This window comes from Medicago truncatula, chromosome 1 (assembly GCF_003473485.1).
Source record: "Medicago truncatula cultivar Jemalong A17 chromosome 1, MtrunA17r5.0-ANR, whole genome shotgun sequence".
NCBI classification, from domain to species: Eukaryota; Viridiplantae; Streptophyta; class Magnoliopsida; order Fabales; family Fabaceae; genus Medicago; species Medicago truncatula.
The window spans coordinates 49973743-49987257 of record NC_053042.1 but is presented as its reverse complement, the minus strand read 5'-3'; the positions used below and the strand labels follow the sequence as shown (position 1 = coordinate 49987257).

Genomic DNA, 13515 nt, shown 5'->3' with positions numbered 1-13515 from the left:
GAGAGAGAGAGAGAGAGAGAGAGAGAGAGAGAGAGAGAGAGAGAGAGAGGAGAAGAAAGAGATAGTAACTTTTAAAAGAAAAACAATTTCGAGAAATCTTATCTTTTTATGAAAGACTTTTTCTTGTTAAAATTACACTACAAAATCCCACAAAATCCAATTTATTAAACAATCCTTCGAAATTTGAATGATTTTGAATACCACGAGACTTTTTGTAAGTGATGAAAAGTCTTGATTGAATACCTCAAGACTTTTTTAAAATGACAAAGAGTCTTGATTGAATACCACAAGACTTTTTTTAAGTTGCAAAAAGTTTTGATTGAATAACACAAGACTTTTTCATAATTAAAAAGTCTTTTAAAATCCCATAGAATCCTAATCCAATGCATCCCCTAAATTAAATGTTTGAGGATTTGTTTTAAGTAATTGAAACTACAGTCGGTAAAATCGCCAATTCATCAAACCAAGGACACCAAAATACAATTATGTCAAAATTATTATTCTCTACAATCTGAGTGGTAATTTGACTAAAGAATATTAATTTCTTAACCAATGTAGTAGTTCCTTTTGTCTCTACTCTCTACTGAGTAGGGTTTGTTTGTGTACTGGGATAGTTTGTTATTTCCTACTTGGCTTGTCATGACGACCAACTGCACCTCAACGAGTTTCTTTCTTGCCATTTTAGTTGGAACCAATGACAAGACACTTCCAAACGACAACCACCGTATAAAACCCCCCACCCAGCACCCACACACTGCCCTATTAGATGTTCGGATAACACCTCTTTAAAGTGAGCAGTTCACTTTAGTGAAGTGATTCCAAGAACATGTTACAGGTCCATAGTAATGGTGGTAGAATCACTTCCACCAAATATTGTCAGCCAAAGCTTGTACCGATTTAAATACAGACATACTCCTTTCATCATTTGTAACATACAAAAACTATTTCAGGTAGAGGAGAATCCATTAAAAGATAATTTGAAATTTGTGAAATAATTTTACAATTCATTCCTACGAATCTAACAAGTTCCAACCGGCTGCATATGTATTTTCAATTGGCATTGTGCTACCAAACTAAAAATAGGTCACAGAAAATAACTAATAAAAATAATTTCTTTGCGCGGAATTTTTTGCCCTATCATTATCATTACTTCAACTCCCATCTATCTGCGAAGGAAGAAAGAAAGTATTAAGTGTTTCATATATAAAGCACTCACTTTCTTTTCCTTCTATCAGCTGAAGTATTCCTCATGTCATTTTTTGCAATACCGGAGCCAGGGGGTATACCATATGGCATTGGAGAAGGAGCTTGACTAGAAGATGTTGTCACCGCAACGCTTGTAGCAGGTACTGGTGGTAGTGCAGGCACAGGTGGCTGGGGTTGAGTTGAAGCAGGAGCAGGAAGCGCAGCACTAGGTTCTGCAAGTGATCTTGGTAAAATGTGTTTTAGCCGATTGTTCCTATAGTTCTTCCAGAAGTAGAACTGCTGTCTATGTGTCAATTCCTACAACAGAGACAATATTTGGTCAATCCAAGAAACGCAAGGCAAAGAAATTCTTAAACTTAAAATGCAAGTAATCTGGCTTGATACATCTACATACGTAATTAACACAAAGAACCTATTAGTGATACATAAGATAGATACATCAAGCTAAGAATCAAATAAATTCTTATCAATACCCACTGCATCATAATTTCACAATTACAACAATAGACTGTAGATTTCGGTATGAATAGATTGTTCGAGTTAAGTAAAATGACACAGAATCCATATCTATATATCTATCTTTGTCTCAATTCATACAATTTACAACAAAATTTGTTCTCAAGGACTTTTAATTAAAAACTGATAGAGAATGGTACATCACATGAGCACTCTAATATGAAATCCAGGAGAAATCATGATTTTGTAAAAGGATAGAAAGATATCACTATTTACCTTATTGGTAGGATGTGCCATTGCATTGCGAAAATTTGCATTCTGAAGAAGCTCGAGAAAATAGAGGCAGTGAGGATACCTAGCATTTGTAGAAAATGAGCAACAAAATCAGAAAGCAACCCATTTGAACAAAGCATCACTAGAATAAAAATGACAGAACTGGTTCAAATTATTTTGTCGCATTGAATGTTGAATTTCATTTATCCCTGTGTAAAATTATTTAGAGTTTCCCTATTTAACATAATTGAGTGCCCTTAAGTAGAATTGTAAAACATAATCCCTCTTCCAGGCTTTAGTGGGACAAAAAGAATATAATGCTTACATGATAAATTTAATATATTCAGGGCGTTGCCAATATTGTAGATACTTTAAGTACCCAATGAATGCTTCATCCTCAAAATATCTGTTCTGAGCCAAATCTGTTCAAAAGAGTAACAACTATAAGAAAAAGAACAAAAACAAAAGCTACAATACTAACTCACGCACCAAGCAATGACAAAGCATGCCATGTTTTTCTGTCAAAAAAAGGGGAATTCCCTTGGATTAAGAGAAATTACAATGTGTTTCGAGGAAAGGAATCTTCCTTAATATATCTGTTAAGCGAGCCCTCTTAGTGCAACCCAAAGGAAACTACTTGGGTTAGTGGGTGACATTGAAGTTGCACTTGGATGACATAGAGTTTGGTGACATTGGTGACTTTGTCTCTAACTCTCTCATAATCAATCATTCTCTCTCATCAAAATAACTTATTTTAATCATTCATCTATCATTCTCTCTCATCAAAATACACTAAAGTCACCGATGTCACAAAAGCTCAATGTCACCCAAGTAGTTTCCGTGACATTGAGCCTTTGTGACATCGGTGACTTTAGTGTATTTGGATGAGAGGGAATGATAGATGAATGATTAAAATAAATTATTTTGATGAGAGAATGATTGATTATGAGAGAGATAGAGACAAAGTCACCAATGTCACCAAACTCAATGTCATCCAAGTGCAACCCCTTAAACAGACCATGTACTTGAAATTAAATAGAAGCCAAACACCTAATCTACTCCTGAATAATCTGCTGTATCAAAGATACCGATTACTTATAATTCCAACATCCTTTTTTCACAACTCATTCCTTGTTTTCTAACTAAACAACTTTTTTGCCCTTTCAAATACACGATTCAACAACCACATATGCAGCTATTACTTAAATTAAAGAAGCTGAAACTCTTATTGATAAAATGAAAATCATACAGTGTATGTAGGTAGGATTTGCAAGGCATTGAACAAATTCCAGTTCCAGCAAAAACCGTTGTCGCCCATCATCTGGATCCTTGTATATACTCTTTGGCCTAGAGAAAAACAACCATCAGCGCTTAAGTACAGCTCAATATGTCCAACAAATCCCAAAATCATACTTCTATTAATGAAAAAAGAAATTGATTAAGACAGAACAAATTAAAATTTGTAGTATACGGAAAGCCCTTGAAATGGGCACACACTTCATGCTGAATAGAACACAAACACTATTGGTTATAACCAATTTATGCAGGGTGGCTTGAGAGTTCCTCTAAAAAACCAACCAGGCCTGGTAGGCTTAAACTAATAACTTTTCCAGCATAAAGTGCCTCTCCTTATCTTTTGCACCATAAATTAAATTTTCAAACTGTTACCAGATATGCCCATTATAACAAAGACCGATCATAAAAAAGAGTAAAAGAGCAGACTGATCAGAGGGATGAGCTGCTGTCTAAACCCAATCCGAGAAGAATAAGAGACTAGAAAGACCGAGTCTCCAAGTTTTGTACAAGAAGGATGAAAGACGCATCAAGTGGAACAACAAAACTAAAAAATCAGAGACGGATAAAACAGTTGGAGGAATGACAGAAGGGGCATATGCCAATTGGAGAGTGGAGCGATAAAGAATCAGCTCTATTGTGCAGCACTTGTAGGCACTCGTTTCTACTTTTTTTTTTCCCGTCATTCCAACTTTCCTGTTTTCGCTCTCGCCATTAATTTTTTAGGTTTTACCGGTCTCTGTTTTATCAAATTTGTATCAAAGCTCCCAATCCTGGGAGAGTATGAAATCTACAGGAAGGGAATCCTTAGAGACAAATGGACGAAACAGGAAGGTAATTGACAGGAAAAGAGGCTAATGATGGACACTCTAATGCTTGCAGTGAGAGCGGCTGTGGCTTGTCACACAAGGGTTGATCATGACTAATGAGTCGGGAATCACAGAGGAAGGGAAAACATTCTTCACAAAGGCTTAGCCTCACCATCACAAACAATTTTTCTAAAATGTTGACTTTCTGACCCCCCACCTTTAACTATATAGAAATGATTCCATATATCTCTCCATGTTAGAAAGATAGAATACAAGAAAATGAGAGAATGTTATCAGAATTCATTATAATTGGTTGAATGATAACAATTATACTACTTTTTTATTTATTACAGATACATAGTGTAACAAACTCTAGCCAACTTGAAGCCTGTAGAACAAGCTACTGACTCTAACTAACTAGAAGCTTCCAACAGAAGCTATTAACAACAGAGAAATTCAGCTGTCATAAGACAGCTGTAACACCTACCTTACAGAGGCCGGGCTCAAGGCCCGGTCCATACACTATCTCTAACACTATACTCTCCCGTTGCCATTTGTCCCTTCTGTTATTCCTCCTCTAACTGTGTTTTCTCCCACAACAACTTTTGTTGTTCCCCTTGATACGTCTTTCTTCTTTCTTGTATAAACTTGGAGGCCTACTCTATTTGTCCCCTTATTGTCCTCGGGTTGGGTTGAGATAGCAGACCCACCCCCTTGCTTACTTTTCCCCTTTGCTCCCCTTCTACGATAGACTAGTGTTGTATTGGGCCTATCAATATCAAACACAACCTTAAAAAAAAATGTGGCCATGATAATGTGACATGCAAAAGGCATTGAAATTAAAAAAGATTACAATTATACTTACGGTGATGGTGGGGTATCTCTTGGACTCCCGCTTTCAGTTTTAGAGGCCATGGAAACAGAATCCTCAACTACAAGAACAAAAACACACCTATTTAATGAAATATAATTAGCAGGGTTAGAGCTTGGAACTTTTATATGACCCAGATCACCTTTGAATATCTCTCTTAATATAAGAAGGGAAGATGTTGTGGAAAACTTATTTTTGCCCATCAATGATTGGCTGCCACATATCACTTTTAAGGGTAAATTTTGTCTTAAAATTACTTTTTCTAACTAAATGACCTCACTTAACTACTATGATGTCATTTAACTATAAAAAGCTTATAGTTTGATTTATTTTGCTCTTCAAAAAGTCAGTTCCATTACATGCCAACTATAAGCCAGATTTTGGTTGACACGGAATCCAATCAATGGAGCCAAATTCTCAATTTCAAAATTCAAATTTCAAACAGACTTTATATTTATCCTTCAATACTCATATTCTTTCATTTTCCTTTCCTCTTTTTTCTGACTTATTCTTATCTACATTTTTTCTTCTTTTCATTTCTTTAGCTTCATTTTCTTCTCTCATTGCAGGAAATTCTTTTTAAAAGGAAGAACACAGACAGGTAAAATAATTTCTTTTCATCTTTACAAAACCATGAAAATGATCATTAAACTCATTATTTCTTTAATTTTTTATCTTCATTTTATTGTTGAGCTACATATGACATATTTAACAAACTATAGAATCTTCAACATCACATATGAGGCAAAACAAGAAAATGTATAAAGATGAGAAGTTAAAGAAAGAATACATATCCAAAAACAGTCCTAACACAATTTTACAATTATATCAACAACAAAAAAGCAAATATACAAAATATATTCATTAGAAAATGCTGATGATTGTGCCTTCTTAGTTTGTTTGTTGTTTGTCTTGCAAACTTGTCAGCTGATCTAATGTTTATCCTTTCATTGTCAGGAAGATTCCAGATCACATACGAGCAATAAGGGAAGGAAAAAAAAAAAAAAAAAAAAAAAAAGAGCCCATAAATAAGAGATAGAGGGATGAGCAGCTGATTCTCAGAGTGAAAGAATTGAGAATATGGTTTAGTATCAGTTTGGTTTTATTTTTTTATGCATAACAATTTCGGCTTTGTAAATAAATAAAAAACTATGTTTTTAGTTAAACCACAACAAGTAAAGTAATAGCATAAAGTGAATTTTTTAGAAAGAAATGAATATTATTTGAGTCATATTACAAGAAAATGTAAGTGAATTTTTTGTTAAATCATAACAAGTAATAACAGAAAGTGAAAAAAAAAATTCTTTTGATTTACAAATAAAAATTTTATTCTTCTGTAAAAAAAAAATCCTAAATTCTGAAGAAAAAAAAAAAAAGGCTGTTCTATAGATTTTTGTTATCAATCTGTAGTATAAAAAAAAAACAGACTTTTTTATCAGTAGCATCAGAACTAAAAAAGATTCATCTACAAAAGAAATTTTTACATCTCTAGAAATAAAACAAAATCACATCCAATTTCATATTTGTATTGTTGTTGTTGCATGTAATGGAAACAAAATATGTAAAGAACTTGACCTTGATGAAGACAACAGCCCAGGTTTAAGTGTTTGTGTAAAAATTCTGACCCAGATCGGGATGAAAACACGTAAGCTCTTTCCCGGCGCGGTGGTTGCAAGCTCCGGCGTGGTGGTCACCGGCGAAGGTTGTCCGTTCCTGATTTTTTTAAATGGGTTTTGTAGAGAAGATGGAGGGGACTCTTTTTATGGTGATGGATTTTCAAAAGCTTGTGCGTGGATGTCAAGATCTAGCCGAAAAGATGGTCGTAGGGAAATTTAAAATCATCTTTGAGTTGAAATAAATTTGATAGAGTATAATTACAGATGAAAAGGAGAGGATGAAGATGGTGGAGCAATGTAACGACTGCCGGAGACACACTGAAGGAGGGAGGAGGCGGCGGCGGCTAGGGCTTGTTTGAGAATGAGAGAGTTTTCTAGATTTCTTTGGTGAAGAGAGAGAAAATTAACTTTGAAATAAATATGGTGTGTGTGGAATAAAGTTAAATGACAAAAAAATAGGCTTAATTGCACTTTTGGACCTCTATCTTTCCAAAAGTTGCGGTTATGGACCCCTAACTAATTTAAATACAAAACAACCCCCTATGTTTTGATTCTTTAGCAGTTTTGGACCCCCAAGGCAAAAAAACAAAAAAAATATTGACACGTGGCACCTCACTTAGGGTGCCACGTCAGCGTTGACCGAATCAACAATGTACTGGGGTCCAAAACTGCCAAAGAATCAAAACATAGGGGGCTGATTTGTATTTAAATTAGTTATGGATCCATAACCGCAACTTTTGAAAAGATAGGAGTCCAAAAGTGCAATTAAGCCCAAAAAATAAAATAAAAAGAAAATTATAAAAATATACTCTAAGTTTGTACGAGATAGAAAGGGGTAAAGGGGTATAGACTTTTGAGAATTGCTGTTCCCACATTACATAAGGTTGTGCCACACGAGTAAATGACGTTTTTGCCCCTGCGGTAGTTAACTACCGAAGTTTGAAACCGGCTGCAGTTAACTACCGAAGGTCCTTCGGCAGTTAACTGCCGACGAAAAAACGAAAAAAAAAAAAAAAAAACATCGGCACTTAAGTGCCGAAGAACTCATAATATTTTTTTTTCAAGATTCTCTTAGACTTTCAATTCCACACTACACTGAAGTGTTTCTTACATATTTCAGAAATAATGTGCTTGCCACTTTGATACAATATACTCCCTCTGGTCCTATTTACAAGAGACAATTTACTTTTTAGATACATCAAATAATTTATGTATTTGGTTTATTGACTAGATACATATATTATTCAAATCTAAAAAGTCAACCTTCTCTTATAAATAAGATCGGAGGGAGTAGTATACAGTGGACCATATTAGACAAAGACAATATTATCAACAGGAGCAATTCTTCATTAGCTTTTGTGAAAGTAAATAAATAATTCTACTAATCACAATAGGCTTAACATCTTTCATATTTAATTATACATAATTGCATGTGTAGCATTAGTGCATTACACATTTCTTTCTATATAATATATTGTTAGTAGTAAGTTTTCATTATTTATATTTATCTTGAATGAAATCATGAGATAGTAAGTTTTTAATATTTCCAATTGTGGAGGTTAAAGTCTAAGAGAATCTTGAAAAAAAAAATATTATGAGTTCTTCGGCACTTAAGTGCCGAGGTTTTTTTTTTTTCGTTTTTTCGTCGGCAGTTAACTGCCGAAGCTGCAGCCGGTTCTAAACTTCGGTAGTTAACTACCGCAGGAACAAAAACGTCATTTACTCGTGTGGCACAGCCATATGTAATGTGGGAACAACAATTCTCTAGACTTTTTTTATTGCAAAATTAGTGTAACATAATAAAAATAAAAATAAATAATTTCTTTAAAAAAATAATTATTATTATTATTTTATTTTATTTTTATCAAATAATAAAAAAATAGTAGTAGTTTATTTAACCTATAAAAATATAATTTAATAAATGTTATTTTACATACGCGCGCATATATATATATATATAACGACGTGTTTTTTTACAAGATCTAAAGACGTGTTGTTACATTAATTAATGAATATTAAAATTTAATTTTTTAATATTCATAAAGACATAAGGTAAATAAATTTCATTGTTACATAAAAATAACGGTAAAACATTGATCGTTTGATACGTACAACATATCAAAGAGAGTAGTATTAGAAAAAAGAGTGATGTGTATGGATTTAAAGTGAGGCAGTAACAGACGAGATATAAATAGTTTAAGAGACAAGTTTTAAAAAAGGAGTAAAAAGTCAATTACCCCCCTGAAATTATAACTTTCGTCAAAACCCCCCTGAAATTGTCAAGCGTCTGTCAATTACCCCCCTTCGTTAACTTCCTCCATCCAACATGCTGATGTGGCCGTTAACTGCCACGCGGCGCTGACACATGGTCAAAAAAGTCATGCCACGTCATAGGGGGGTAATTGACTATATTTTATTTTATATAATATATGAAGGAAAATTTCGAACAAAAATAAAATAAAATAAAATATAGTCAATTACCCCCCTATGACGTGGCATGACTTTCCTGACCATGTGTCAGCGCCACGTGGCAGTTAACGGCCACATCAGCATGTTGGATGGAGGAAATTAACGGAGGAGGTAATTGACAGACGCTTGACCATTTCAGGGGGGTTTTTTACATTTTGCAAAATTCAGGGGGGTTTTGACGAAAGTTACAATTTTATGGGGGTAATTGACTATTTACTCTTTAAAAAAGAGTGACAAAATATAGGCTTAATAGGTCATTTGGTCCTTTAATTAATTTCAAGTTTTGATTTTTGTCCCATAACTAATAAAAGTCAGGTTTTGGTCCCTCAATTGTATCTCCGTCGGTCAAATAAATCCTTGGCTGTTAAGTTTAACCCCAAATGTCTATGATGGATTACTTTTAGAGTGGTCCACCATAGATCCTATTAAATATTTTAATTTAAATCGTTTGATCTTTATTTTTTAAAAGAACCATTAGATTATACATGTCTATTTTATCTTATGATGTACCAGCAACACCTAACTTTTTTTCCTTTTCTTCATCGTTCTCCCCCTCAACTTCTTCATCATCTTCATCAACATTCTTAAAAAGAAAAAAAAAATCCAAAAACTCATAAATCATCATCAACCAATTTTTCTTTCCTTTCTTCATAATTCTATCTAGCTTCTTCCCTATCCTCATCTCTGAACAAATTTGCAAAAAAGAAAAAAGAAAAAAAATCCAATCCAATTTCAATTCAATTTACAGAAAATCAAAATAAACAACCCAATTTTTTTTTCTTCGAAGAAGAATGAATTGAAATTCGATTAAACAATAAGCAGCATTCACTTATCATTACAATCAACAGCAAGCAAAATTAACAACCCACTATATTAGTTTTTCTTCAATAAGCAACGAAGGATGGTGAGAAATAAACAACCCAATTAGTGGCTATAACATATATTGTTAATATAGAGTTTTTCTCACCATCGTTCTCATTATTACAATCACTTTCTTTCTCTATTCACACCATAGCCACTAATTTTCCCTTTTCTCTCTTTAACCAAACCCTTTTTCAAACAACGTTTGTGTGTGTTGGGGTAATGCAGACTTGTATTTTGGCCTTCTGTATGTTATTTTTTCATTTATGTTCGTTACTGGTAGTGTGGAATTTGGTGGCCTGTGACGGCAGAACCTAACTGCGGTGGCGAAAGCAATAACAATGAAAAAGAAGAGGAAGATCTTAAATTGAAAGATGAGCCTCTTGTGATGTTGGATTTGATTTGACAGAAGAGATTCGAGTGGGAAGGATGAAGAGGAGAATGGATTGGAATGTGAGAGAAGAGAAGAGGCATGAATGGTGATGAAAGAACCCTACTTTCTGGGTTTCTAATTTTTTTTTTGCCATTTATACTTGCCACGTGGACAAAAACTAACGGAAGTTTAATATTTTGACAGACGGGATTTTTTTGACTGGCGGAGACAGAATTAAAAGACCAAAACATGAGTTTTATTACTTATGGGACCAAAATGAAAATTAGAAATTATTTAAAGGACTAAATGACCTATTAAGCCCAAAATATATTATACAAGGGTCAACTCATCATCACTTCAGAATTTTAAAATAATTGTTGTAAATGAGACAAGTTGTCACTGCGCAAAATTTTTAAAAAATTATTATAAACAAGACATGCCGGTATAAATTTTAAAATAAGTATCGAACATATTTTGGTAGTGGTCGGGGTTTGAACCCCGGACCTTGCATATATTATGCATTATCCAAACCAACTGAGTTAAGCTCACGAGGACATAAGTATTGAACATATGACACAAAGAGACAAGTTGTAGCCGATATGAATTTTAAGATAATTATTAACCATGTGACATGTCATCACTTATATATATATATATATATATATATATATATATATATATAGATATTATAAAAATATTTATTATACATGAAACAAGTTGTTATTGTTAACTTAAAAAAACTTTAATAATTAGTATTATGACGAAATTGTCACTGATACAAATCTACTAACATCTACTTCTTCTAACAATATCTAAAAAACGAAGTCCAACAAAATAAATAAATTAGTCTACAGTTATCAGGGGAAATTAGTTATACATGACCATTATCTGTAATTAGTTTTTTTAAAAAAAATTAGAACATAATAAACAAGTTGTCGCTCATATAAATTTCAAAATAATTATTAACCATGTGACATGTCATCACTTATATATATTATAAAATATTTTTTTGAGGGATTATATTGTAAAATATTTATTATACACGAAACAAGTTGTCATTGTTAACTTTAAAAATTATTATTATACATGGGCGAAGTCGTCACTAATATCTACTTTTTTTAGGGGGAGCCGATACAAATTTACTAACATCTACTTTTATTAACAATATATATATAATCGAAGTCCTTCAAAATTTCATAACCGTCCTTATTAAAATTCACTATCTTCTTAATTTCATGTGTTAACTTTAAAAGATTTATTATACACGAAACAAGTTGTCATTGTTAACTTTAAAAATTATTATTATACACGGGCGAAGTCGTTACTAATACAAATCTACTAATATCTACTTATACTAACAACAATAACAATATATAAAAATCAAAGTCCACCAAAATTTCATAATAATCCTTATTAAAACTCATTATCTTCTTAATTTCATGTGCATAATTGTCATTTTTCAAAGTTTAATTTATTTTAAAAAAAAAACTAATTACGGACAACAATCATCACAAGTGTAACTAATTTCCGCTAAGAACTATGTAATTAATTTATTTATTTTGATGGACTTCAATTTTTATATATATTGTTAGTAGAATTAGATGCATACTCCATTTTTTAATCATAATATAAGTGAAAAAATGACTTAAAAATTTAAAAAATCAGCATTATACGTGATATATTTTTTTATCCCTTATACGTGATACATGTTATCATTAGGTACAAATTTAAAATAATTATAACAAAAGAGACAAGTTTTCGTTAATATAAATTTCAAGATAATTATTAACCATGTGACATGTCATCACTGATATATATTATAAAATATTTATTATACATGAAACAAGTTGTCAATGTTAACCTTAAAAATTATTATTATACATGGGCGAAGTCGTCACTAATACAAATCAACTAACATCTACTTCTACTAATAATTGCTTTTATAGACGGGCGAAGTCATCACTAATACAAATCTACTAATATCTACTTCTACTAACAATAATAAAAATAAATAAAAATCAAAGTCCACCAAAATTTCATAATCGTCCTTATTAAAACTCATTATCTTCTTAATTTCATGTGTTAACTTTAAAAGATTTATTATACACGAAACAAGTTGTCACTGTTAAACTATTATCATACAAGGACGAAGTCGTCACTGATACAAATACACTAACATCTAATTCTGCTAACAATATATAAAAATCAAAGTCTAGCAAATTTTCATAATCATACTTATTAAAACTAATGAATAATAATTCGACATTTTAATTGATGACTTTTCTAAAAAAAATTCATAATCATCTAATTCTGTACCAATACATTAACATTGCATCTCAATTGTCTTTTCTATATTTTTAATTGATTTTAAGTGTCTTCTACTAATTCAAAAAAGTTTAAATTACCTAATCAATGCAATTTTACTTTATTCTACCATCAAACATATAATACACAAATAATTTGACATTTACTTTACATTTACATAAAATTCAATTATATCAAAATTCTTATTAAAATTTAATGATCTTTTACAAATAACAAACATTTATTGTACCCGTGCGTCAGCACGGGTTTGTTACTAGTTGATTTTGAAAGTTAAACCAACCCAAATTAGAGCACCAACTCTATGAATTAAGATGGAATGGAGATGCGTGAATGTTCAGAGAATTATTGTCTAAGACACATCATCAGCGCAATCAAGAAATACCACCAAGTCTTGGTTGAACAGGTATATATATCAAAAAAATTCAAAATATATATATATATATATATATATATATATATATATATATATATATATATATATATATATTATCAGATTAGACACAGTTTATAATTCCATTTCGTAGCAAAACCAATTTCAAAACCCAGAGTGAAAAACTTTATTTGCACAGCCATAGGAATATCAAATCTATAAAAGCGTTTTGGCTTAAAAATTGATTGCACCAGGCTGCCTTTTTAAACTGCATATAGATGCAAAAGAATCAAAGGAAACCTGAAACGATTATGTGATGCCCTGCTACTCGTAAAACTGATAACAGTGAAACATGTTATCATATGTCAAGACATGGAGTTAGATATTTAAAGGTTTTCCATGGTATCAAAAACAAAAACAAAAAAATGAGTAACTCAAATACAGGTCCAATCCATTGTCCGATGATGACGAGGACGACATAATGATCATCGTAATCATCATAATAATAATAACTCAGGCAGGCAAAGTGTGTGATTAGACCCTTGACACCAAAACAAGGTGGTTACAGACACGGTTTCAGTTCATTAATTACT

General features: G+C 32.1%; 1 protein-coding gene across 6 annotated transcripts; it reads right to left on the bottom strand.

Moving 5' to 3' along the window:
• Positions 1–896: 896 nt before the first annotated feature.
• On the bottom strand, positions 897–12969 carry LOC25485114 (mediator of RNA polymerase II transcription subunit 31). 6 transcript variants are annotated; one of them, XM_039829945.1, is made up of 7 exons: positions 12811–12969; positions 5051–5060; positions 4903–4969; positions 3185–3282; positions 2261–2357; positions 1939–2017; positions 897–1503 (listed from the first exon to the last, which is right to left on the bottom strand). In XM_039829945.1, exons 3-7 carry the CDS (start codon positions 4950–4952, stop codon positions 1213–1215), a joined length of 615 nt encoding a protein of 204 aa, XP_039685879.1. In that variant the 5' UTR covers positions 4953–4969; positions 5051–5060; positions 12811–12969; the 3' UTR covers positions 897–1212. The 6 variants fall into 6 exon arrangements, with proteins under 6 accessions (XP_039685879.1, XP_039685882.1, XP_039685881.1 ...); XM_039829948.1 differs by lacking the exons at positions 5051–5060; positions 12811–12969 and adding exons at positions 4525–4806; positions 6484–6958; XM_039829947.1 differs by lacking the exons at positions 5051–5060; positions 12811–12969 and adding an exon at positions 6484–6957 and having other exon boundaries at positions 4903–4989.
• Between the last annotated feature and the right edge of the window lie 546 nt (positions 12970–13515).